The sequence below is a fragment of the Heteronotia binoei genome, chromosome 2 (genome assembly GCF_032191835.1).
Source record: "Heteronotia binoei isolate CCM8104 ecotype False Entrance Well chromosome 2, APGP_CSIRO_Hbin_v1, whole genome shotgun sequence".
In the NCBI taxonomy this organism is placed as follows: domain Eukaryota; kingdom Metazoa; phylum Chordata; class Lepidosauria; order Squamata; family Gekkonidae; genus Heteronotia; species Heteronotia binoei.
The window spans coordinates 18,162,268-18,186,688 of NC_083224.1; the positions used below are offsets into that span (position 1 = coordinate 18,162,268).

The window sequence follows — 24,421 nt, forward strand, 5'->3', positions numbered from 1 at the left end:
CGAGAACTGAATTGAAATCTCCAGAGTGCGTTGATTATTGATGAGTTACGAGTCCTCATGAAGGCCGAGGCTTGGACTAAAGATGCCTGGCAGCTGTATACATGATTAATATCCTTCTTGACGTCAAGAGTCTCATTCTTGGACTTTGCATCCATCTCCGAAATGCCCGGCAATGGCTCTGCCCCCAAAGCCACTTCCAGCTATGTCTCTCTAATGACATCATTGTTGTGACTGGAAACAGGGCTCTGGTTTTTGCTCTCCGGTGTCACTTCCTGAGCATCGTCTGGAACCTGGGAAATTTTGCCATACCTTCTGTCTCTTACTGATTTCTTACAGGCTGCAAAGGAGAAGAGAAATGTAAGTAGCGTCACACATGAAGCTGCCTTCTACAGAGTCAAATCATTAGTCTATCAAGGTCAGTATTGTTGACCCAGACTGGCGGCAGCCTTTTGTGCCTATTCAGCATCTATAATAAGAGAAGCCATGCTAGGTCAGGCCAATGGCCCATCCAGTCCAATATTCTGTGTCACACAATAGCCAAAAAACCCCAACAGGTGCCATCAGGAGGTCCATCAGTGGGGCCTCATTCATTCACCCATCTCTTCAGCTTCTACTGTTTCATCTACATACTTTCAAGGATATCTTTGTAATCATGAGGGCCAGAAACTTGATGTCCCCTGCCCCACAAAAAGGGCACAAATAAATGCAATCTATTTATTTAATTCAATTTCTAGATCTCATAAAAACATAAGAGAAGCCATGTTAGATCAGGTCAATGGCCCATCCAGTCCAACACTCTGTGTCACACAGTGGCCGAGTGCCATCAGGAGGTCCACCAGTGGGGCTAGAAGCCCTTCCACTGTTGCCCGCCCCCCCCCAAACACCAAGAATGTAGAGTATCACTGCCCCAGATAGAGAGTTCCATCTATACCCTGTGGCTAATAGCCACTGATGGACCTCTGATCCATATGTTTATCCAACCCCGTCTTGAAGCTGTCCATGTTTGTAGCTGCCACCACCTCCTGTGGCAGTGAATCCCATGTGTTAATCACCCTTTGGGTGAAGATGTACTTCCTTTTATCCATTCTAACGGGACTGCTTAGCAATTTCCTTGAGTGCCCCTGAGTTCTTGTATTGTGAGAAAGGGAGAAAAGTACTTATTTCTCTACCTTCTCTATCCCATACATAACCTTTTACCTCTATCATGTCACCTCTCAGTTGACGTTTCTCCAAGCTAAAGAGCCCCAAGCGTTTTAACCTTTCTTCATAGGAAAAGTGTTCCAACCCTTTAATCATTCTAGTTGAGTTTTAACCCCAAAGCATTTTAACCCCAAACGTTTCTCCAAGCTAAAGACCCCCAAGCGTTTTAACCTTTCTTGGAGAGTCACGTTTGGTGTCATGATTAAGTGTGCGGACTCTTATCCAGGACAACTGCATTTGATCCCCCACTCCTCCACTTGTAGCTGCTGGAATGGCCTTGGGTCAGCCACAGCTCTCGTAGGAGTTGTTCTTGAAAGGGCAGCTGGTATAAAGCTCTCTCAGCCCCACCTACCTCACAGGGTGTCTGTTGTGTGGCAGGGGAGAAGGTAAAGGAGATTATGACCGCTCTGAGACTCTGAGTATAGAGCGGGATATAAATCCAATATCTTCATCATGATCTTCTTCATAGGGAAAGTGTTCCAACCCTTTAATCCCTTTAAATTGCCCTTTTTTGCACTTTTTCCAATGCTATAATATCTTTTTTTGAAGTGCGGTGACCAGAATTGTACACAGTACTCCAAATGATGCCGCACCATCGATTTACACAGGGATGTTATAATACTGGCCTACTGTGGTGCACTGAATAGAGCATTGGACTAGGATCCTGGGGATCTGGGTTCAAAGCTCCATTCCACCATCAAGCTTGGGATAGTTGCTTTCCCTCAGCCTAACCGTCCTCACAGGGTTGCTGTGAGGAAAAACTGGGGAAAGGAGAACCAGAAGGAAAGGTGGGATAAGAATGGGCAAGAGAGAAATGACTCTCTTGCCACACTCAGCCCTTTAAAGCTGGGATATAGACAGGGTTGCCAACTTCCCCATGAGGCCTGGAGATCCCCTGAAACAGGGGTGGCCAAACTTGCTTAATGTAAGAGCCGCATAGAATAAATGTCATATGTTTGAGAGCTGCAAGATATGAATGTCAGATGTTGGAAGGAAGGAAGGAAGGAAGGAAGGAAGGAAGGAAGGAAGGAAGGAAGGAAGGAAGGAAGGAAGGAAGGACGGAAGGAAGGAAGGAAGGAAGATGGGGAGGGAAGAGGTAGAGGTAGAAAGAAAGCAGCTTAAACTTTAAATGCCTTCTCCAGGCTGGCCAACTGGGTGGTGGGGACTTTGAGAGCTGCATGGTTTGTGTGAAAGAGCCATATGTGGCTTCTGAGCTATGGTTTGGCCACCCCTGCCCTGGAATTACAACCAATTGCCGGATGACAGAGATCAGTTCCCCTGGAGAAAATGGCTACTTTGGAGGGTGGACTCTAGGGCATTGTACCAAGCTGAAGTCCTTCCCTTCAACCTAACTCCGCCCTCCCCTGGCTCCACCCCAATTTCCAGAAATTTCCCAGTTCGGAGTTATAGAACTGGGCTTCTGGAAAGGGCAGAATGGAGCTGGTGGGTTGGCTGGGGTTAACCCCTGCTTGTCCCCTGAACAGCCAATTGCATCTTGGCATAAACATCTCGGCATAAAGATAATGCATGGGATGGAGAAAGTAGAGAACTCGTGGGCATTCGATGAAATTGCTGAGCAGTCAGGTTAATACGGATAAAAGGAAGTGCTTCTTCACCCAAAGGGTGATTAACATGTGGAATTCACTGCCACAGGATATATATAATTGGCCTGATCCAACATGGCTTCTCTTATGTGACACAGAGTGTTGGACTGGATGGGCCATTGGCCTGATCCAACATGGCTTCTCTTATGTTCTTATGTGACACAGAGTGTTGGACTGGAGGGGCCATTGGCCTGATCCAACATGGCTTCTCTTATGTTCTTATGTGACACAGAGTGTTGGACTGGATGGGCCATTGGCCTGATCCAACATGGCTTCTCTTATGTTCTTATGTGACACAGAGTGTTGGACTGGAGGGGCCATTGGCCTGATCCAACATGGCTTCTCTTATGTTCTTAAGTGACACAGAGTGTTGGACTGGATGGGCCATTGGCCTGATCCAACATGGCTTCTCTTATGTTCTTATGTGACACAGAGTGTTGGACTGGAGGGGCCATTGGCCTGATCCAACATGGCTTCTCTTATGTTCTTAAGTGACACAGAGTGTTGGACTGGATGGGCCATTGGCCTGATCCAACATGGCTTCTCTTATGTTCTTATGTGACACAGAGTGTTGGACTGGATGGGCCATTGGCCTGATCCAACATGGCTTCTCTTATGTTCTTATGTGACACAGAGTGTTGGATTGGAGGAGCCATTGGCCTGATCCAACATGGCTTCTCTTATGTTCTTATGTGACACAGAGTGTTGGACTGGATGGGCCATTGGCCTGATCCAACATGGCTTCTCTTATGTTCTTATGTGACACAGGGTGTTGGACAGGATGGGCCATTGGCCTGATCCAACATGGCTTCTCTTATGTTCTTATGTTAACCAAGAATGCCCAATGGCACCGTTTTTTATTGTATCTTCCTTGACGCTGTCAGATTGACGCCTTCAAAGCCTGACCCTTGCAGGGCAGGGCTGAGGCTTTTGACAGCTCCATTTTCTTGTTCTGTCAACATTTCATTTCCGGATACATCAGGAAGGTAGAGCACTGGGAACAGGCGTTTGTTAAACAAGCCGCCTTTATACACTTTAGCGACACCCAAGGATATCTCTTACAGGGGGTCACACTGGTCTCGGTCTCTCTCTCTTACACACACACTTTTTTGGACTGGGCAAACAGAGCTGGGAGCAGTGCTCTTGGGGACGGAAGGATTGTTTAAACTGGGAGCAGGCAGGCTGCTTTTAGGCCCTGCCTTATCAGTTTCCTGGTGAGTCACCTGTAGGAAACAGCGGAACAAGACATTCCATTGTTCACAGGCTGCCACCTCAGACAGGCTTCAAAAGTAAACTCTTCTTGTGTGTGAAAAGCTTTTGCTGCCTGTCGATAGCTCTCGCTGGGAGTGTTTGACCTGCTTTCGCAGTCAACGTTTCTCGGGAATGGCTCAACAAACACTCCGATGAATACCTGGAACACTTATTCATGTTAAATAGGGTGAAGGGCACCCATCCCGAGTCAGGCCCAGGTTGGCACGGCTAACAGCAGAAAGCCCACAATTCATGAGTGCCAAACCCAACAACATTTCCATGGACAGACTGCTCTGGCTAGAGTAACCTTTTATTATTGGATTTGAAAGGGCTATGATTAAGGTGCTTGCCACTCAAAATGGCTACCTGCAAGCCACAACATAATACATGTAACTGGGACTTTTTTTGTAGCAGGAACTCCTTTGCATATTGGGCCACACCCCCATGATGTAGCCTATAATATAGTGGGTTCCAAGCATTGAAGAGGCGTGGTGGTAGTAAACAATAGCTCTTTATTAGGTACACAGCATTGTAAGTGGCTGCACTGTAAGTCTGGAGAACTGGCCCCACGGGCCCAACTATATACAACTCAGTTCTTTTGCAAGCATGTTATTGGGTCATTCAAACTGGCGGGGGCCTTGTGATTGGTGTAGGGCAGCTGAGATTTGGATCCTACGACCCATTGTTCCCAAGTCCCCAAGCTGATTCCAATGATTCCAATAAGCCAGGCAGGAATTCAGTCCTAATTCAGTCCTCTATTGAGTCCACATACACAACACAGCCAATCCTCCAAGAGCTTACAGGTCTCTTCGTACAGGGCCTACTGTAAGCTCCAGGAGAATTGGCTACATCAGGGGGGCGGGGCCTAATAGGCAAAGGAGGTCCTGCTAGAATTCCTTACAGGGCTCGTCGTACAGGGCCTGCTGTAAGCTCCAGGACAATTGGCTACATCAGGAGGGTGTAGCCTAATATGCAAAGGAGTTCCTGCTACAAAAAAAGCCCTTGTCTTACAGGAAGGAACCAGCAGATTAATTACCATAAATTAATTTGTGGGATTCCCTGGCAGAAGGTAGAGTGAGAGTCACATTTTGAGTTCACAGGGTTGCCACCAGCAGGACGATTGGGGACAGGGACATATGTGATGGCCACAGTAACAAACAGCTTTAAAAAGGGGATTAGATAGAATCATGGAGGAGAGGTCTATCAGTGGCTACTCGCCGTGGTGACTAAAGGGAACCTCCACATTCAGAGACACTAAACCTTTGACTCCTAAAGCCAGGAGGCAACATCAGAGGAAGCTCTTGGTCTCCCTGCCCTGTTCTCGGTTATCCGGAAGAACTGCTTGGTCACTGTTTGAGACAGGATGCTGGACTACATGGACTACTAATCTGATCCAGCAGGGCTCTTCTTATGTTTTTTTGTTATGCTGTTGTGTGATGATATCCCTTCTTGTGTAAGCCCAAAAGCAACAGCAGTAACTCTAGGAATCACTGGAAACTCTATGGGAAAACCATAGAATTTCCAGCGATGCCTAGAGCTACCACTGTTGATTTCCTCGGAAGTGAAGCTGTCATACTCACAACACTGGGGAGTTTTTCAAATCCCCCCCATTACTACTTGGAATGGCGGTGAGTAATGAGGTCACAGGGCAAGGAATCTCCCACCCTGACTGGTGGCTCAGCAGGCCTGCTTCAAAAGGGGACGAGACAAAACCATGGAGGAGAGGTCCACCTATGACTATTAGCCATGATGACCGAAGACCTCCTTCTTCTGAGGCAGGCAGTGGTTCTCTATCAGTGCTGGAGGAGGTGGGGCCATGGGAAATGAAATCCAGTTGTCAGTTGCAGGGTGAAACTAGCTGTTTAGCAATCATCTAAAAAAGGTGTTTGTTTTATTTCAGGGGAAGTGCATACTTAGTCTTTCCCACTCTCACAGGCTTGCCAGCTTTGGGTTGGGAAATACCCGGAGATTTTGGGGGTGGAGTGTGAGGAAGGCAGGGTTTGAACTGTAGAAGAAGACGAATAGCCGATTTATACCCCACCCTTCTCTCTGAATCAGTCTCAGAGTGGCTTACAATCTCCTTTATCTTCTTCCCCCACAACAGACATCCTGTGAGGTGGGTGGGGCTGAGAGAGCTCTCCCAGAAGCTGCCTTTGCAAGGACAGACTCTCAGAGCAGCTTAAAATCTCCTTTCCCTTCTACCCCCATAACAGACACCCTGTGAGGTGGGTGGGGCTGAGAGAGCTCTCCCAGAAGCTGCCCTTTCAAGGACAACTTCTGCAAGAGCTATGGCTGACCCAAGGCCATTCCAGCAGCTGCAAGTGGAGGCATGGGGAATCAAACCTGGTTCTCCCAGATAAGAGTCCGTGCACTTAACCTGGTTTGGGGAGTGGAGGGACTTCAATGGGTATAATGTCATAGAGACCACCTTCGAAAGCAGCCATTTTCTCCAGAGGAATTGATCTTTGTCATCTGGAGGTTGGCAGTAATCCCAGGAGTTCTCCAGCCACCACCTGGAGGTTGGCAGCCCTATCTCCACCACCTTTCCCCTACATTCCCCTTCGCTTTTCATCCAAAGATGGGGCCAGTTTGGGAATTCCAGCAGGGAACAATCAGCAGGGGAGTGGAGAGGAAGGGAGGGGAGAAATAGGGACATAAGAACATAAGAGAAGCCATGTTGGATCAGAAAAAAGGTTAAGTACTCCCCCCCGGTCCCCTACTCCGTCTGTTGCTTTCCCCCTCCAAACTGAGCCATCCCCATCTTCTTTTCTAGATGTTCAGCGGAGAACTGGATTCTCAGACAAATGTCTCTCTGGTGTCTCCCTGTCATTAATAAAGCAAGAACGGCAGGGTTTGTTGCGAGGATGAAAAAAGGGAATACATGAGCTAAGCTTCAGAGATATGGGTGCCATACACCTACTGAACAAATACTGAGATAATCCCATTCCCACCCCCCCGGCCACACGCAACTAGTTTAAATCTGGTTTATCAGGGTTACGCCATGATGGAAGGGCAGATCTGATTCAGTAAAGAGGTGCAACTTGCCAGCATTGAGTTCTGTTGCAAAACCAGAGGTTCTCTGGCGGCAAAACTGGGCACAATTTGCAATGCAGAATTAGTGGGGGAGGGAACCTTCCCCTTTGTACCTTTGTGCCACGAATCTTTTCCCCGCTTCCTCTTCTTTGCCAGTGCCTGGTGGTTCTCCTTTAGACTGCAATATTTTTCTTTCACGGAAGCACCTTGGAAGCTTTCGTCGTCCCCCATACCAGTCACCTACACAAACATATGGGAAGGGGGGATTAATTAATGAATTAATTAATTAAATTCACATCCCACATTTCTGCCCTCACAAGGTGTTCAGATGTTGTTCAGCTGTGTGGCTGTAAGTTGCCAACAAGTTTTGATTTATTGGCATTCATTACTGAAATTTCATGGTCAATGCTTTGCGCCTAAGACCCAGGGAAAACATGAAATGGCTGGGCATTGTGAGCTTTGGTACATCAGTTGCTTCATATGCTCGTCAGTCAATGGAGAAAAGAGAGACTCTGCTCCGTAGCTCCTGTGCGATTGAGCAAACCTGGCAAAGCGCGCTGTGATGCAGAAGGAAGAGCGAGAGAGAAAGAAGCAGATGACAGTCAGTTGCTCGTGGGCATGATAGGAGCCCTCTGGGGCCTGATCCAGCCCTCAAGCTGCACATTTGACACCCCTGTTCTAGTGAGAGCTGGTCGTAAGCTAAGTAGGTGGGACAGGCTAGGCAAGATATGAGCTAAGGGCCAGTGGAGGTTGAAGGATGGGATACTGAAAATAAGACAAACCTCACTGTCCGATGTGCTGGGTTCATCAGATTCTTCCTTCATGGATTCTGAATCGGCATCATCTAAAGAAAACAAAGAACAGTGAAAGATGTATTTATTTTAAACACTTATTACCTGCTTTTCTTCCTTATGGTGCTCAAGGTGATTTACAATAGAAATAGAATACATAAAACCGAGTACAGTACATAAAACCAAAATTTAAAATCATAGTTTAAAACTTCTTTAATCAAACACAGTCCTAAAATAATACTGTCTTCAGCTGCCTCCTGAAGATCAGAAGCGAGAGGGCCAGGCACACCTCCTTGGGGAGGCTGCTCCATTACTCTGGGGCTATCACTGAAAAGGCCCTTCCTTGCCTATTTCTTTGACTGATTTTAGTGCAACCAGGGGTGGAATTCTAGCAGGAGCTCCTTTGCATATTAGGCCACACCTCCTGATGTAGCCAATCCTCCAAGAGCTTACAAAAAAGAGCCTTGTAAACTCTTGGAGAATTGGCTAGATCAGATCTCAGAAGCTAAGAAGGGTCAGAAGTGGATGTAACCCTTGCAACAGATCAACACCTTTCTCATAATATCTCCCCAAGTCATTGCTCAAGTGGCTCGGCCCCACAACTGGCCCTGGCTAGAATGTAAGAGAAGCCATGTTAGATCAGGCCGATAACCCATTCAGTCCAACACTCTGTGTCACACAGTGGGCAATAAACCAGGTGCCATTAGGAGGTCCACCAGCGGGGCCAGGACACTAGAAGCCCTCCCACTGTTGCCCCCCCACAAGCACCAAGAATACAGAGCATCACTGCCCCAGACAGGGAGTTCCAACAATACCCTGGGGCTAATAGCCACTGATGGACTTCTGCTCCAGATGTTTCTCCAATCCCCTCTTGAAGCTGTCTATTCTTGCAGCTTAGGGCTACCAAGTCCCCAGTTCAGGTGGGGGTTCCCCCACCCTGGAGGTTTCCAACCCTCAGGCCCAAGGCGGAACCTCCCCCAACATTGCCGGCATGATGACATCATCCGGAAGTGATGTCATCATGCTGGCGACGTCATGCTGCGGCTGTTCTAGGTGTTTCTGGGAAAACTCTATAGTTTTCCTGGACGCTCTAGCCATTTGGGAGGGGGGAAACGCTGAGGGCTTCAAGGTACTTGGCAATCCTATTGCAGCTATCATCACCACCTGTGGCAGTGAATCCCATGTGTTAATCACCCTTTGGGTGAAGAAGTAGTTGGGTGAAGTAGTAGCCACCACCGCCATATCTTGCGACAGCCTATTCTGTAACAGCATCGTGTGTGGTATGCAGAAGGGCTAGGAATGCCTCACGGACCTGTCGAAGCAGGTTTTGTGGAAGCCTGCGATCTCTGGAATTTGACTGAGAAAACCAGTGAATCCAGGTGAGGCATGAGAACCAGATCAACGAGCACCCAAAAAACGCCAATTTGGAGATGACCCAAGGGCGACGGAAGAACAATGTGAGGCCGGCAAGGGAGGAGAAAGCAAAGAAGGTGGCGAACGGAAGCAAAGCCAAGATGCCAGCTGAGACATGGGCTGGCAGAGATCCTGGACCTTCTCGGCCAGCAGATAGCCACCAAACGAGACTGAGGCAATGGCTGAGCTCAAGTCTTTCAGCAGAAGTCTTCCTAGCAAGAAGAGACTTGTACAGGGCAGATAAGAGGCTACAAACAGCACTGAGTACTAACTGCCGCCCTGCAACCATTCAGTGTCCTTCCATTAGCACCATCACAGTGCTAATGAGCATGTGCTACAGAGCCCCAGCATGGTTCAGTGCAGGGGTGGCCAAACTTGCTCAATGTAAGAGCCACATAGAATAAATATTGTATGTCTGAGAGCACAGATATCTGAGAGCCACAAGACATGAATATCAGATGTTTGCGAGTCACAAGACAGAAAGAGAGGGAGGGAGGAAGGATGGAAAGGAAATAGATGGAGGAGGGGAGGGGGAGGTAGAAAGAAAGCAACTTTGACTTTAAATGCATTCTCCAAGCTTCCAGTTGACTTAGATTGGAGAACTGATTTAAAAAGACAAATGCCTTCTCCAACCCAACCAGTTGGGGCTTGGAGAGCCACAGTTTGGCCACCCCGGTACAGTGGCGGGATTCACATCCAAGAGATTCAGATTTAAATCTCCACTCCACTGTAGAAGCTTGCTGACTGACCTTGGGCCAGTCACACACTTTCAGCCTAACCTGCCTCACAGGGTCGTTGTGAGGATGATGATGATGATGATGATGATGATATTGGATTTATATCCCACCCTCCACTCCAAATCTCAGAGTGGCTCACAATCTCCTTTATCTTCCTCCCCCACAACAGACACCCTGTGAGGTGGGTGGGGCTGAGAGAGCTCTGACAGAAGCTGCCCTTTCAAGGACAACTCCTGCGATAGTTAAGGGTAACCCAAGGCCATTCCAGCAGGTGCAAGTGGAGGAGTGGCGAGTCAAACCCGGTTTTCCCTGATAAGAGTCCACGCAGGTAACCACTACACCAAACTGGTGGAGAGGGAAAACTGTAGGAGAGGGAAAAGATGTCAGCTGCTGGAGAGAAAGGCAGAGTAGAAATGAAGTGGATAAACAGGACTGCTCTGTGTTGCTATTCTCCAGTGTAGTATATATAGAATCCACCTCTTTAGTGGAACTCCCGCTCTTCACATGAATGGAGATGGATCAAGATGGGTAGATTGAAGAAATGAGCACTGACTCACGAAAACTCCTCCCCTGTCCAGGCCTGTAGCTACGGGGGGGCCCAGTGGCGGGCAGACCACTCTATTTAAACCCCCCTTCCCTCTGTAGGGCCCCTCCATTGGAGGGCCTCCGATATGTGCTAATTCAGCCAGCAGGACCCAAGAAAAAGGGAGGGAAAGAGAGCGTGTGAGAGAGCAACAAGCACAAGAGCGGCAGTGAAAGCTACAATGAGGAGGAGAGCGAGAGAGCGACATTGAGGGAGAGAGAGAGAAAGCGAGAGAGAGAGAGTGACAGTGAGAGAGAGAGAAAGCGAGAGAGAGAGCGTGACAGTGAGAGAGAGAGAGAGAGCGTGAGAGAGAGCTGGGGCCAGGCGGGCTGGTTGCTGGAGGGAAGAAGCAGCCAAGCCCCATGCTCCCCTCCCCCCATTTTAAAAAATCTCCTGGGCCCTTCCACCCAAAATTTTCTGGCTACAGGCCCCTGCCATAAATGGTGTTAGTCTTTTAAGGCGCGACTTGATTCTTGCTCTTCACACGAACGGGTGTATCTTCTGGAATACGTTATTTAGAACAGGGCTGTTGATCGTGGGGGGTCCAGCCCTTGCGAAGTTCTTTCCTGCCTGGCTGTTCTCCCCCTGGAAGCTGGCAGCCCTACAAAACAACTTGGTCTGTTGTATCCAGTTATAGTTGTGGCCCTCCCTCCCTCTTTTCCCCTCTCTTCCTGGTTTATTTAGATTTTTTTCCATAGAGGGCTTCTGGAGTTCTGGCCTTGCTAGTAGACCTCCTGATCATAGAATCATAGAGTTGGAAGGGACTTCCAGGGTCATCTAGTCCAACCCCCTACACATGCAGAAAACTCTAAAATACCTCCCCCTAAATTCACAGGATTGTCATTGCTGTCAGATGGCCATCTAGCCTCTGTTTAAAAACCTCCAAGGAAGGAGAGCCCACCACCTCCAGAGTGAGTCTGTTCCACTGAGGAACCGCTCTAATGGTCAGGAAGTTCTTCCTCATGTTGAGCCAGAAACTCTTTTGTCTTAATTTCAACCCATTGGTTCTGGCCCTACCTTCTGGGGCCAAAGAAAACAATTCCACGCCAACCTCTACATGACAGCCCTTCAAGTACTTGAAGATGGTGATCCTATCACCTCTCAGCCGCCTCCTCTCCAGGCTAAACATCCCCAGCTCCTTCAACCTTTCCTCATAGGACTTGGTCTCCAGACCCCTCACCATATTCGTCGCCCTCCTCTGGACCCGTTCCAGCTTGTCTATATCCTTCTTAAAATGTGGTGCCCAAAACTGAACACAATACTCCGGGTGAGGTCTTACCAGAGCAGAGTAAAGCGATACCATCACTTCACGTGATCTGGACACTATATCACAGTATTGACTCATGTTCAGCATATGGTCCACTAAGACCCCTAGATCCTTTTTGCACATACTACTGCTAAGACAAGTCTCCCCCATCCGATAAACATGCATTGGATTTTTCCTACCTAAATGCAGAACTTTACATTTATCCCTGTTAAAATTCATTTTATTGGTTTTAGCCCAGTTTTCCAGCCTGTCAAGGTCATCCTGTATCTGTTTTGTTTTTTTCCTCTGGTTGGAACATTGCCATCTCATGATGGTTTCATCTTTTATAATAGATACATAAATTATCATATGGTTTTGTTTTTGTTCTGTTTTGTTTCTGGTTCTTGTTTTTTGCATGTGTATAGATTTGATTTTTTTTTTCTAAAAAAGAACCACAACAAGAAAAGTCTGCTCTGGGTGTTCATCTGCTTTGCTGCTGAAATTGGAGACAACCCAGGAAACAGTTCTTGAAATATTCTGGTCTTAGAGCATGTCAGTCTTTATAGGCACTGTGTCTGAAGCAAATTTATAACCGGTGGAAATTTGGCTATCAGTTTGTTTCTTGGCACAGTGCCTACAACGACTTGACAGGCCGGCAAGATATGATACCTAGAGCTCATGCTTGATTGCATTTTTTTCAAGCTGTGATTTGGACCAACTGGGCTGCTTAGCTTCAGTAAAGTTGATCTATCAGAATCAGAGTGGGAAAGGACCTCCAAGGTCATCTAGTCCAACCCCCTGCATAATTCCTTCCTCCCACACCTCTAGTGACCCCACACCTCCATACCCAGAAGATGGCAAAAAACCTCCAGGATCCCTGGCCAAACTGGACTGGAGAAAAATTGCTGCCTGACCCCAAAGTGGTGACCAGCATTTCCCTGGGCGTGTAAGAAAGTAAGAACTGGAAGACTGACCAAGAGAGAGATCTTGGGGTTGCGGTAGATAACTCACTGAAAATGTCAAGACAGTGTGCGATTGCAATAAAAAAGGCCAACGCTATGCTGGGAATTATTAGGAAGGGAACTGAAAACAAATCAGCCAGTATCATAATGCCCCTGTATAAATCGATGGTGTGGCCTTATTTGGAGTACTGTGTAAAATTCTGGTCACTGCACCTCAAAAAGAATATTATAGCATTGGAAAAAGTCCAGAAAAGGGCAACTAGAATGATGAAAGGTTTGGAACCTTTCCCTATGAAGAAAGGTTAAAACGCTTGGGGCTCTTTAATTTGAAGAAACGTCAACTGTGGGGTGACATGATAGAAGTTTACAAGATTATGCATGGGATGGAGAAAGTAGAGAAAGAAGTACTTTTCTCCCTTTCTCACAATACAAGAACTCCTGGACATTCGATGAAAGTGCTGAGCAGTCGAGTTAAAACGGATAAAAGGAAGTCCTTCACCCAAAGGGTGATTACATGTGGAATTCTCTGCCACAGGAGGTGGCAGTGGCTACAAGCATAGCCAGCTTCAAGAGGGGGCTAGATAAAAATATGGAGCAGAGGTCCATCAGTGGCTATTAGCCACAGTGTGGATATCTATCTATCTATCTATCTATCTATCTATCTATCTATCTATCTATCTATCTATCTATCTATCTATCTATCTATCTATCTATCTATCTATCTACCTACCTACCTACCTATCTATACTTTTTTCTTTTTGGCCACTGTGTGACACAGAGTGTTGGACTGGATGGGCCATTGGCCTGATCAAACATGGCTTCTCTTATGTTCTTATGAACCTCCTGATGGCACCTGGTTTATTTGGTCACTGTGTGACACAGAGTGTTGGACTGGATGGGACATTGGCCTGATCCAACATGGCTTCTCTTATGTTCTTAAAGGACCACGAGAGCTAAGCACTGATGCAACCCTTCTTGCCTTCCTTCTCATGATCTGCCTAAGTTCACAGAATCAGCATTGCTGTCAGATAGTCATCTAGCCTCCTCCAAAGAAGGAGACCCCCACCAAGGTTCCTTTGGACCATTCCCTGGGGCTTTATTTGGTAGCAATGGGAGCTACAAACTTGGGGAAAAAATGAAACGGGGTCGTTTTGTAGAAAAATAGGTGGTGGAGCTCATTAGCTTAACTCATTAGCATATGCCACCCCCAGCCAAAAGCAACCCGATGCAAGAAAGGAGAGCCCCGGGCAAGCGAGGCGTACTTGGGCTGGCTAGAGATCCAGCCAGCCCAAGCAGGCCTCACTCACCTGGGGCTCTCCTTGGCTGCCACCCCACCACAGTCAAAAGGCCAGCAAGCCACCTGCCACCCAAAATCACATCAGAAGTGGAGAAAGGGTGGCATGGGCTTCTCCAGGGGTTAATGAGGGCTGCTGGGGATGTGACAAAAGCCTCTGGTGGCTGGCTGGCTGCCCGCTCTCCTAATCCAGGGATTGTTATACAGCTGCACCTACTATTCAATGGACAAGGTAGGTAGGTTTGGGGGGGGGGAAGAGGGGGAACCCTCAGAAAGGTTCAGGAGCTAATCTGAGGCCTGGCAGTATTTATTTACCTGGTTCATCTGTTCCTTGCTTCTCTGCACCAAAAGGTATCTTCATGTCTAGATCAGCAGCCATGTCACTCGATGCCGTCTTGGAAACGGGAAGTTCTTGTACCATAGAAATCTGCAGGACATCAAAATGGACTTATCTGTCTGAGGATGATTCCCAACAAAACATGTTGCACGTTCCCATCCTGTATAAATACGGTTGCCGGTTTGGGGCTAGGAAACACCTGGAGATTTTGGGGAACGGAGCCTGGAGAAGGCAGGGCATTGGGGAGGGAAGGGACTTCAACGGGGTATAATGCTATAGAACCCACCTTCCAAAGTAGCCATTTTCTCCAAGGGAACTGATCTTGGCTATCTGGAAATCAATTGTAATAGTGGGAGATCTCCAGGTCCTACTAGGAGGTTTGCAACCCTAGCTGGGCCAAGTGGGCGGCCAAGTGTGATAACTAAGCCTTCTGAGGAAACCCAAACATATCCTGAGGAATATGATAGTGACGCTCACTAGGAACTGTTTTAGGAAAATGGCATGCAGAAATGGCTGAAACCCCTTAAGAACTTAAGAGAAGCCATGTTGGATCAGCCCAATGTTCTATCTATCTATCTATCTATCTATCTATCTATCTATCTATCTATCTATCTATCTATCTATCTATCTATCTATCTATCTATCTATCTATCTATCTATCTATCATCTTTCCACACACATATATATGTGGCTAATAGCCACTGATGGACCTTTGCTCCATATTTTTATCTAACCCCCTCTTGAGGCTGGCAATGCTTGTAGCCGCCACCACCTCCTGTGGCAGCGAATTCCACATGTTAATCACCCTTTGGGTGAAGAAGGACTTCCTTTTATCCGTTCTAACCCAATTGCTCAGCAATTTCATCCAATGCCCACGAGTTCTTGTATCGTGAGAAAGGGAGAAAAGTACTTCTTTCTCTACTTTCTCCATCCCATGCATAATCTTGTAAACTTCTATCATGTCACCCCGCAGTCGACGTTTCTCCAAGCTTAATGAATGCATAAGAAAAATGCATGGTACCCAATTTGGATCAGGAGAACCATGGCATGTATGTAATTAATGCGAGGAATTCACAGTGGTGGCAGCTACAAGCATAGATAGCTTCAAGAGGGGATTGGATAAACATATGGAGCAGAGGCCCATCGGCTGTTAACAACAAGGAATAGAGGGAACACTCTGTTTGGGGCAGTGATGCTCTGTATTCTTTGTGCTTGGGGGGCATCAGTGGGAGGGCTTCTGGAGGTCTGGCCCTGGTGGTGAATATCCCAACAGTACCTGGGTTTTGGCCACTGTGTGACACAGAGTGCTGGACTGGATGGGCCATTGGCCTGCTCCAACATGGCTTCTCTTATGTTCTTACACTGGTCCCTCATTTTATACAATGATTACTTGTTCACTAGACATAATGAGATGATCACCTAGGGTGCCAGAAGTGGAAGGGCAGGGACCAGTTCTGTGGCCTCCACCTGACTACCCACTGGCCTCTCTACAGTAGCAAGTGGCAGCCCCCAGAGATGCCCCCAGCCCAAATGAGTGGTCAGTGGGGAGTCTCCTCTATCTCTCCCTTGTTCCATCACAGGCACCCAAAAGCCTTGGGCTAGTCCAGACTTCATAGATGTGATTGTTACCCCCAGGGCTGTTTTTTGTAGAAAAAGCCCAGCAGGAATTCATTTGCATAGTAGGCCACACCCCCTGACACCAAGCCAGCTGGAACTGCATTTCTGTGTGTCACTGCTCAAAAAAGCCTTTGTTACACCATCAATTGTGTCTGCCATACAGTGTGCGGGATTACCACTGGAGGTGCATTGCGTATCAGATTTTTATATCAGTCAAGCTGCAATGAATGTGACTCACATTCACTTGCAAACAGGAGGTTAGGCAGGAGCTGGGACTGGCTGTAGCTCCTGCTCAGTACCGGCCCAACCTCGCATGGCGCCCTAGGCAGACTCGCTGCCTGCTGCCCCCCTCCACAGTGCCCCCCCCGGTGCCTCCCCCCCGGCTCCACGCCCCCTGCGACTCCCCTCCGCGTGCCTCCTTCCCCCTCCCTTCCCCACCCCATGTCTATTTCAATGCCGGAATGGGGCTCCAACTCCACGTTCCCGGCTGTCTAAGGATCAGCTGATTGGTGGGTAAAACCGTGCTGTGTGGCCACGCTCACTGTCTGTCAGGACCAGCGTCCTGAAAGGGCGGCCCTGCTGCTGCTAACTCCTCCCCACTTCCCGGATGGGAAGGAAGTAGTGAGGAGTCAGCAGAGCGGGGCTACCCTTTCAGGACGCTGGTCCTGACAGACAGTGAGCGTGGCTGCACGGTGCGGTTTTACCTGCCGATCAGCTGATTGGCAGGGGGGGAGGGCACATGCGTTTAGATAGTCAGGAACATGGCGTTAAAGCCCTGTTCCGGCGTTGAAATAGACATGGGGTGGGGAAGGGAGGGAGGAGGAGGATGGGGAGTGGGCAAACTAGGTGTTTCCCTTGGGGAGGAAGGAGGAGGCTGAATTTGGCTCCCTGTCCTGCTGGCGCCCTAGGCAACCGCCTAGTTTGCCTAGTGGGTGAGCTGGCTGTGCTTCTGTTGAGCGTTTTTCAGCATTCTCATTTTCCTTGCTTGTAAATTCCTGTTTCTTTGGAGGGTTCCCCCCCCCTGTTTTGCACGGGTTTTGCTCTTTCTAGTGGTCAATTCAATATCACACTGATTTATTTCCAGCATAAAACCCTGCAGTTTAAATCTCCATGGAGGTATGTCAGACATAAACCTGTGTGATATCGAATCGATCACTAGAGGGAGCAAACCACATGCAGAACTAGGGGTGGCCAAATTCGCTTAACGTAGCAGCCACATAGAATAAACATCAGATGTTTGAGAGCAGGCAGGCAGGCAGGCAGGCAGGAAGGAAGGAAGGAAGGAAGGAAGGAAGGAAGGAAGGAAGGAAGGAAGGAAGGAAAATAGATGGGGAGAGAGATGTGGAAAGAAAGCAACTTTAACTTTAAATGCATTCTCCAAGCAGCCAGCTGGCTTGGCTTGGAGAAGTCATTTAGAGAAGCACCTTCTCCAAGATAGCCGATGGGATGGTGAGGGCTACAGGAGAAACAAAATATGTGTGAAAGAGCCCACATGTGGCTCCTGAGCCACAGTTTGGCCACCCCTGTGCAGAACAGACACAAACAAGCTGGGAAAATGAGAATACAGAAGAGCCCTGTGTGTGCAGTTTGCTGCTGCAAGAAATAACATCAGCTCCTAGCAACCTAGAAGAAAAAAATAGAAGAGCAAGAAGAAGAAGACTGTAGATTTATACCCCATCCTTCTCTCTGAATCAGAGACTCAGAGCTGTTTACAATCTCCTATATCTTCTCCCCCCACAACAGACAGACACCCTGTGAGGTGGGTGGGGCTGAGAGGGCTCTCACAGCAGCTGCCCTTTCAAGGCCAACCTCTGCCAGAGTTATGGCTGACCCAGCAGGTGCAAGTGGAGGAGTGGGGAATCAAACCCGGTTCTCCCAGATAAGAGTCCGTGCACTTAACCACTACATCAAACTGGCCCTCTGGAAATAGACATTGTTCTTACCAAAGATGCTGCTATGTCCTCTTGGGCTTTGATAATGAGCTTCTCTGACTCTTTGCTCTCCTGGAGATGCCTAGCTACTTGGAGCTGGTTGGAGGAGCAGGTCTTCTGAAGACTAGGGCTTCCCTGCGGCTCTCGACTGGGACTCTCAGCCTCACGTTTCATAGGGAGCTGTTGCCATTTAGCCGCCTTCTGGTTCTCCCTTCCTCTTCCATAATCTGATAGGTCCAGAGGTGCTTCAGTGAAATACTCCCTCATGGCTTCCGCCTTCTCTGTTTGCTCCAGGTCTTCCCTATTAGCTAGGCTCAATTTCTCTCTAACCCCATCGTCGGGATCGTCCCAAAACTGCTTCTCCTTTTTGCATTCCTTATCCCCTGTCAGCGACGGAGAGGGGGATCTGTCTTGGGAAGGATTGAAGCTGACCTCCATTCTGGCCTTCAGTTCTTCTTGTTGCGCCAGTAGATACTGGAGCTTCTCTTGGTGATGAAGAAAGGGGAGCCTGCTCTCAAGATGGTGGTCCTTCATGTACATCATAGCCCCCGGGAGATCCAAGATGGAGGCCTGGTCTTCCCACTCGTCCTGCAGCCGCGTTTTGCCTCCCACTTCCCTGGCCATGAACAAGTGGTGAGGGAAAGCGCCATCCCGGCTTCCGGAGTTTTTCCGAAGACCAAGATGGTGGAGGGCAAGGTGCTGATTGAGGAGACAGAGCTGCTCTTTCCTGGCGGCCAGCTTCAGTGTTTCGTAGGATGCTGCGATGTCGTGGGCATCTATTTTGTTTGCTCTTGCATAACTGAAAGAAAGATTTACTCGCTTATTAAAAATACCCAGACTGGAGAATTTCTGAGAGCTCAAGTAGGTTTATAGATGTTGCCTCAGCCACCCAAATATCTGAGTCTCATTTTCCTATAGCTCAGGGGTGGCCAACTGTAGCTCTCCAGATGTTTTTTGCCTACAACTCCCTTCAGCCCCAGCCAGCATGGCCCATGGCTGGGGCTGATGGGAGTTGTAGGCAAAAAAACATCTGGAGAGCTACCGTTGGCCACCCCTGCTATAGCTCATTTGCGGTATCAGCAGGGCCAGAACTCCGGAAGCCCTACTGCTATTACCGCCCCCCCCTCCCAACAACAAGGATATGGAGCATCACTGCCCCAGACAGAGTGCTCCCTCTATACCTTGTGGCCAGTAGCTGCTGATCGACCTCTGCTCCATGTTTATCCAGTCCCCTCTTGAAGCTGCCACCATTTCCTGTGGCAGTGAATTCCACACATTAATTTAAAAAAAGAGCCTTGTAAGCTCTTGGAGGGTTGGCTACATCAGGGGGTGTGTGGCCTAATATGCAAAGGAGTTCCTGCTAGAATTCCACCCCTGACCAGAACTGTACACAGTATTCCAAATGAGGCTGCAGCACAGATCTCTACAGGGGCGTTCTAATAGCGGCCATTTTGTTCTCATTCCCTTTCCTAATAACCCCCAACATAGAGTTTGCCTTTTTACTGCCACAGTATACTGGTTGACACTTTCCCTGAACTATCCGCTAGGATCCCAAGTTCTTCCCCCTTCTCGGTCTCAGCAAGCCCAGAATCCACTAGCCTATACCTGATGTTGGGAACTCTGCTCCCTTCTTACTTACGCTTCAAAGCTGGGACTTCGAGCCGGCTGAGGGGAGGGCGGGGTTTTGTTCCCGGGGGGTGGGCTTGCATTTCCGGCGCAGTCTCTTTCCTGAGAGCTGGACCTCAAGGCGGGACTTAATAAGGCAATTGTTCCATGCAGCTGGTTTGCTATCTTCTGAGAAGTTTCCAGAAGAGAAAAGAGATGGGGAAAAACAAATACGTTAACTTCAATATATGTTTGTGGAGTTGGGATGATCTGGTATAAGAAAGCAGCTCAAGGAAGTAATAAAGTCATGCTGAAAATTTCTGTGATGCTGGGAGATTGCTTAGGGTTACCAAGTCCCTCCGCTGCTAAGGCGAGGGGACTCCGGAAGTGATATCACCGCACTGGGCACATTGCGACGGGGGCACTCTAGGATTCACAGTAATACTCTATGATACCATTGAGTTTCACCACGAATCCTAGAGTGTCATTGGCGCGATGTGCCTGGCATGATGCTGTCACTTCTGGATGACATCACTGCACTGGGCACATCATGCAATGACGGAGCTTTGGGGGTGGGGCTCCCCCCATTGGCCTGTCCGTGCCAGTGTGTTGGGACTCTCCAAACCAAGGGATTCCCTGTCCCTGGTGGGAGCCTGGCATCCCTAAGATTGCGGGAAATCTGGGGGTGGAGCTTGGGGAGAGGGTGGGAATGGGAGGGACCTCAGCAGGGTATGACGTCATGGGGTCCGCCCTCCGGAGCACAGAGACCTGGAGATAACCGTGTACTACGTTACTAATATATATTTGCTATTTGCTACATTCACTACTTTAGCATTGACCACTAGGTTGCATACAAGAATCACTTTATATAATGAAAAAGGATTGTAATTACAGCTTAACAGCCACTCATAAGAGATGCATAACAACTTGATAAATACACTTTACATAAAGAGGAACAACACATAGGTTCCATAGAGTGAATGTGCACCTAGAGTCCACTAGCACTGGGGAAATAATCCTCTTCTTGATGCACTCAATAGACAAGGTGCTGGCGATTCTTCCAGAATGAAGAAAAAAGCGACACATTTCTGGTAAAAAATAGGCATGTTTTGGTAAGTAATGTCCTTCATCCAACTAATAGGCTGAGCAAAGGTTTTTGGTTTTGTTTTAAGCAATTTAAATTTTGACCATGCACACCTTTGCATCTTTTGCCTACATTTTCCGTACTTTGGCCAGTCAACGCTGGGCGAAAGAGTTATATGGGACCACAGAAATCCGACTTGGCCCTCCCCTTCAAGTACTGCTCACCCCATTCTGGGTCTCTGCTTTGAAAGCTTAAGGACTAGAAACTTACTTAAAAAAAAATATTAATGCACAGAATCTGATGAACACGGAACTCTTTCCCCATGCCAGCTATTGCGTTCTCACTGTCCAGTCACTGTAGGGTTGTCAGGTTCTCCTTGGTCACCGGTGAGGGGATCGGGTTGCCAGATCCAAGTTGGGAAACTCTTGGAGATTTGGGAGTGGGGTCTGGGGAAGGCAGGGACCTCAGTGGGTTACCATGCCATAGAGTACACCTTTCAAAGCATCCATGTCCTTCCTTCCTTGAGAGACAGTTTGGTGGTTAAGTGTGGTTAAGTGTGCAGGCTCTTATCTGGGAGAACTGGGTTTGATTCTCCACTCCTCCACTTGCAGCTGCTGGAATGGCCTTGGGTCAGCCATAGCTCTGGCAGAGGTTGTCCTTGAAAGGGCAGCTGCTGTGAGAGTTCTCTCAGCACCACCCACCTCACAGGGTGTCTGTTGTGGGGGAGGAGGATAAAAGAGATTGTAAGCCGCTCTGAGACTCTGAGATTCGGAGTGGAAGGCGAGATATAAATCCAGTATCTTATCTTCTCTTCTCTTCTCTTCTCTTCTCTTCTCTTCTCTTCTCTTCTCTTCTCTTCTCTTCTCTTCTCTTCTCTTCTCTTCTCTTCTCTTCTCTTCTCTTCTCTTCTCTTCTCTTCTCTTCTCTTCTCTTCTCTTCTCTTCTCTTCTCTTCTCTTCTCTTCCCTTCCCTTCCCTTCCCTTCCCTTCCCTTCCCTTCCCTTCCCTTCCCTTCCCTTCCCTTCCCTTCCCTCCCATATCTGATGTTCATGTCTTATGGCTCTCAAACATCTGATAATTATTCTTTGTGGCTTTTATATTAAGTAAGTCTGGCCACCCCTCCGCCAGAACATCCATTTTCTCCAAGGGAACTGATCTCTGCAGTCTGGAGTTGAGCTGTAATTCCAGGGGATCCCCAAGTCCCACCTGGAGGCTGGCATCCCTAAATCACTGAATCTGCACAATACTGACTATAATCAGTGCAGTGTTTTACAGGTCTTTTAATTGGTGTTTGCCCTCGCATTGTCTCGTCAGATAGGGGCCAAATTACTATCATCTATCTATTCGATCGGTTTGCCTCCCCCTACTGCACTGCCTTGTGGTATTATTTTGTGTGCTAGTCTGTTGTACCAGTCTGCCATTCTGCAGTACCATCTTGCTATATTATTCTATCATATCGTCCTGCTGGACCATCCTGTTGTACTTTACTGAATGTTGAAATTGGTTTTATTATAAAGTTATTGTAATTTTATTGTGATTTTATTACTATTTTGATATACTCCGCTCTAAGCCTCCAAATGAGGGAATGGGTGGAATATAAATAATAATGATGATGATGACGACGATGATAATAATAATAATAATAATAATAATAATAATAATAATAATAATAATAATAATAATAATAATAATATCACTGACTGAAGTGGAAAAGGTGTGTGTGTGCGGAACTCTTTCTCTGCATTATGGAAAGTGTGTCCATAACAGGTTCATGTTCAGGCCTCAAATTCAGCGGGAGCTGCGCTCCTGAACCTTTCTGAGGGTTCCCCCTCCTCCTCCCCACCTACCTTGTCCATTGAGTAGTAGGTGCAACTGCATAACAATCCCTGGATTAAAAGAGCAGGCAGCCAGCCAGCCCCCCGGGGCTTTGTCACGCCTCCAGCAGCCCTCATGAACCCCTGGAGAAGACCACACCACCTTTTCTCCACTTATATGATTTTGGGTGGCGGGTGGATTGCTTGCGTTTTGACTGGGGGTGGTGGCGGCCCAAGAGAGCCCCAGGAGAGCGAGATTTCTAGCCAGCCCAAGCAGACCTTGCTCACCCAGGGCTCTCCTTTCTTGCATGGGGTTGTTTTTGGTGATGGCGGTGGGAGGGGGGGCGCGGCATGTGCTAATGAGTTATGCTAATGAGATCCACCACCTATTTTTCTACAAAACGACGCCTGTTCATGTGTGTATCTTGCCTTCTAATTCTGTTCTGTTGATCAGGAAAGGTCCAGAATTAAACTTGATGGGGAAAGATCAATACGGACAGGTTAGTGTGGGATATTCTTACCATCTCTGGAACATATTCTCCCTGGAAAATGGTGTTCGGAGACATCCTGATACCTGGAGAGCTTCTCTGTCTTGGTGACTGATCTGCAAGAAGGGCAACAGTTTAAAGTTCAGGATATTCCTTCCTTCCTTCCTTCCTTCCTTCCTTCCTTCCTTCCTTCCTTCCTTCCTTCCTTCCTTCCTTCCTTCCTTCCTTCCTTCCTTCCTTCCTTCCTTCCCTCCCTCCCTCCCTCCCTCTTCTAGGTGGTGAGCAGGGGTGGAATTCTAGCAGGAGCTCCTTTGCATATTAGGCCGCACACCCCTGATGTAGCCAATCCTCAAAGAGGTTACAAGGCTCTTTTTTGAAAGCTCTTGGAGGATTGGCTACATCAGGGGTGTGTGGCCTAATATGCAAAGGAGCTCCTGTTAGAATTCTACCCTTGGTGATGAGTGAGTTTTTTCTTTAAATGTCAGGAATTCCATACACATGAACACCTGATGTTGCAGTCAGAGCACTGGTATATCAAAGTCAGTCTTGCCCAGTCTGACCAGCTGTGGCTCTACAAGGTTTCAGGTGGAAGTCTCTGACCTCACCTGCTACTTGATCCTTTTAACTGGCGATGTGAGGAAGAAAATCTGGGACATTCAGCATGCAAATCACAGAATCATAGAGTTGGAAGGGACCTCCTGGGTCATCTAGTCCAAACTGGTCTGGAGAAAAATTGCTGCCTGACCCCAGAGCGGTCAGAGGCTCTACCACTTCAGCCCCACCTGAGATTCACAAGTTATGCGGGGATGGACTAGATTGGTATAGTGATGCAATCCACAAGAACCCATGAAGTTGAATCAGACTATTGGCCCATCAAGGTCAGTATTGTCTTCTCAGACTGGCATCAGCTATCCAGGGTCTCAGGCAGAGTCTTTCAAGTCACCCACTGCCTGGTCCTTTCAACTGGAGATGCTGGGGATTGTGTTGGGTCTGGTTTAGGATGGCTGGACAGGACAGGCAGCCATCCTTACCTGCACTTAGCAGAGTGCTCCTTCTGAGCTTCAGCTCAGCAGCGTGGCCTAGTCTAATGGTTACCACACTATCTCACAAACCGCACAGAGAGCCTTGCTTTAAAGTTAAGAAACCAATAGTGGTGGATTTATTAAAGAAACATAACATATAAGTTATAACTGTAGTGGAGAGAAAGAGTGTCTAAACTATTCTAGCTAACTGGATGGCTTTGGATTGTAGTAGGCCATCTGCTTAATTCAGAGCAGCAGGAGAGACACCATGCTGTTCCTCCTGATGCATTCAGAGAAGAAGAAGAAGGAAGAGGAGGAGAACAGGGAAGGAGGAAGTTCTCTGAGTTACATCCTACTGGTTAAAGAGGGTGAGTGAAAGCAGACAGGCTGGAAAGAAACGGAGATGAACT

General features: G+C 47.9%; 1 protein-coding gene across 1 annotated transcript in view; it reads right to left on the bottom strand.

The window, feature by feature from the left end:
- Positions 1-200: 200 nt before the first annotated feature.
- The window catches only part of RBBP8NL (RBBP8 N-terminal like), a 41,642-nt gene continuing 17,421 nt past the window's right edge, over positions 201-24,421 (bottom strand). The window contains exons 7-13 of the mRNA XM_060232936.1: positions 23,023-23,105; positions 19,639-19,802; positions 18,012-18,798; positions 14,430-14,541; positions 7,871-7,932; positions 7,202-7,328; positions 201-337 (exon numbers count right to left, since the gene is read on the bottom strand). Coding sequence (XP_060088919.1) covers positions 201-337; positions 7,202-7,328; positions 7,871-7,932; positions 14,430-14,541; positions 18,012-18,798; positions 19,639-19,802; positions 23,023-23,105 — 1,472 coding nt within the window. The remainder of the gene's footprint in view (positions 338-7,201; positions 7,329-7,870; positions 7,933-14,429; positions 14,542-18,011; positions 18,799-19,638; positions 19,803-23,022; positions 23,106-24,421) is intronic.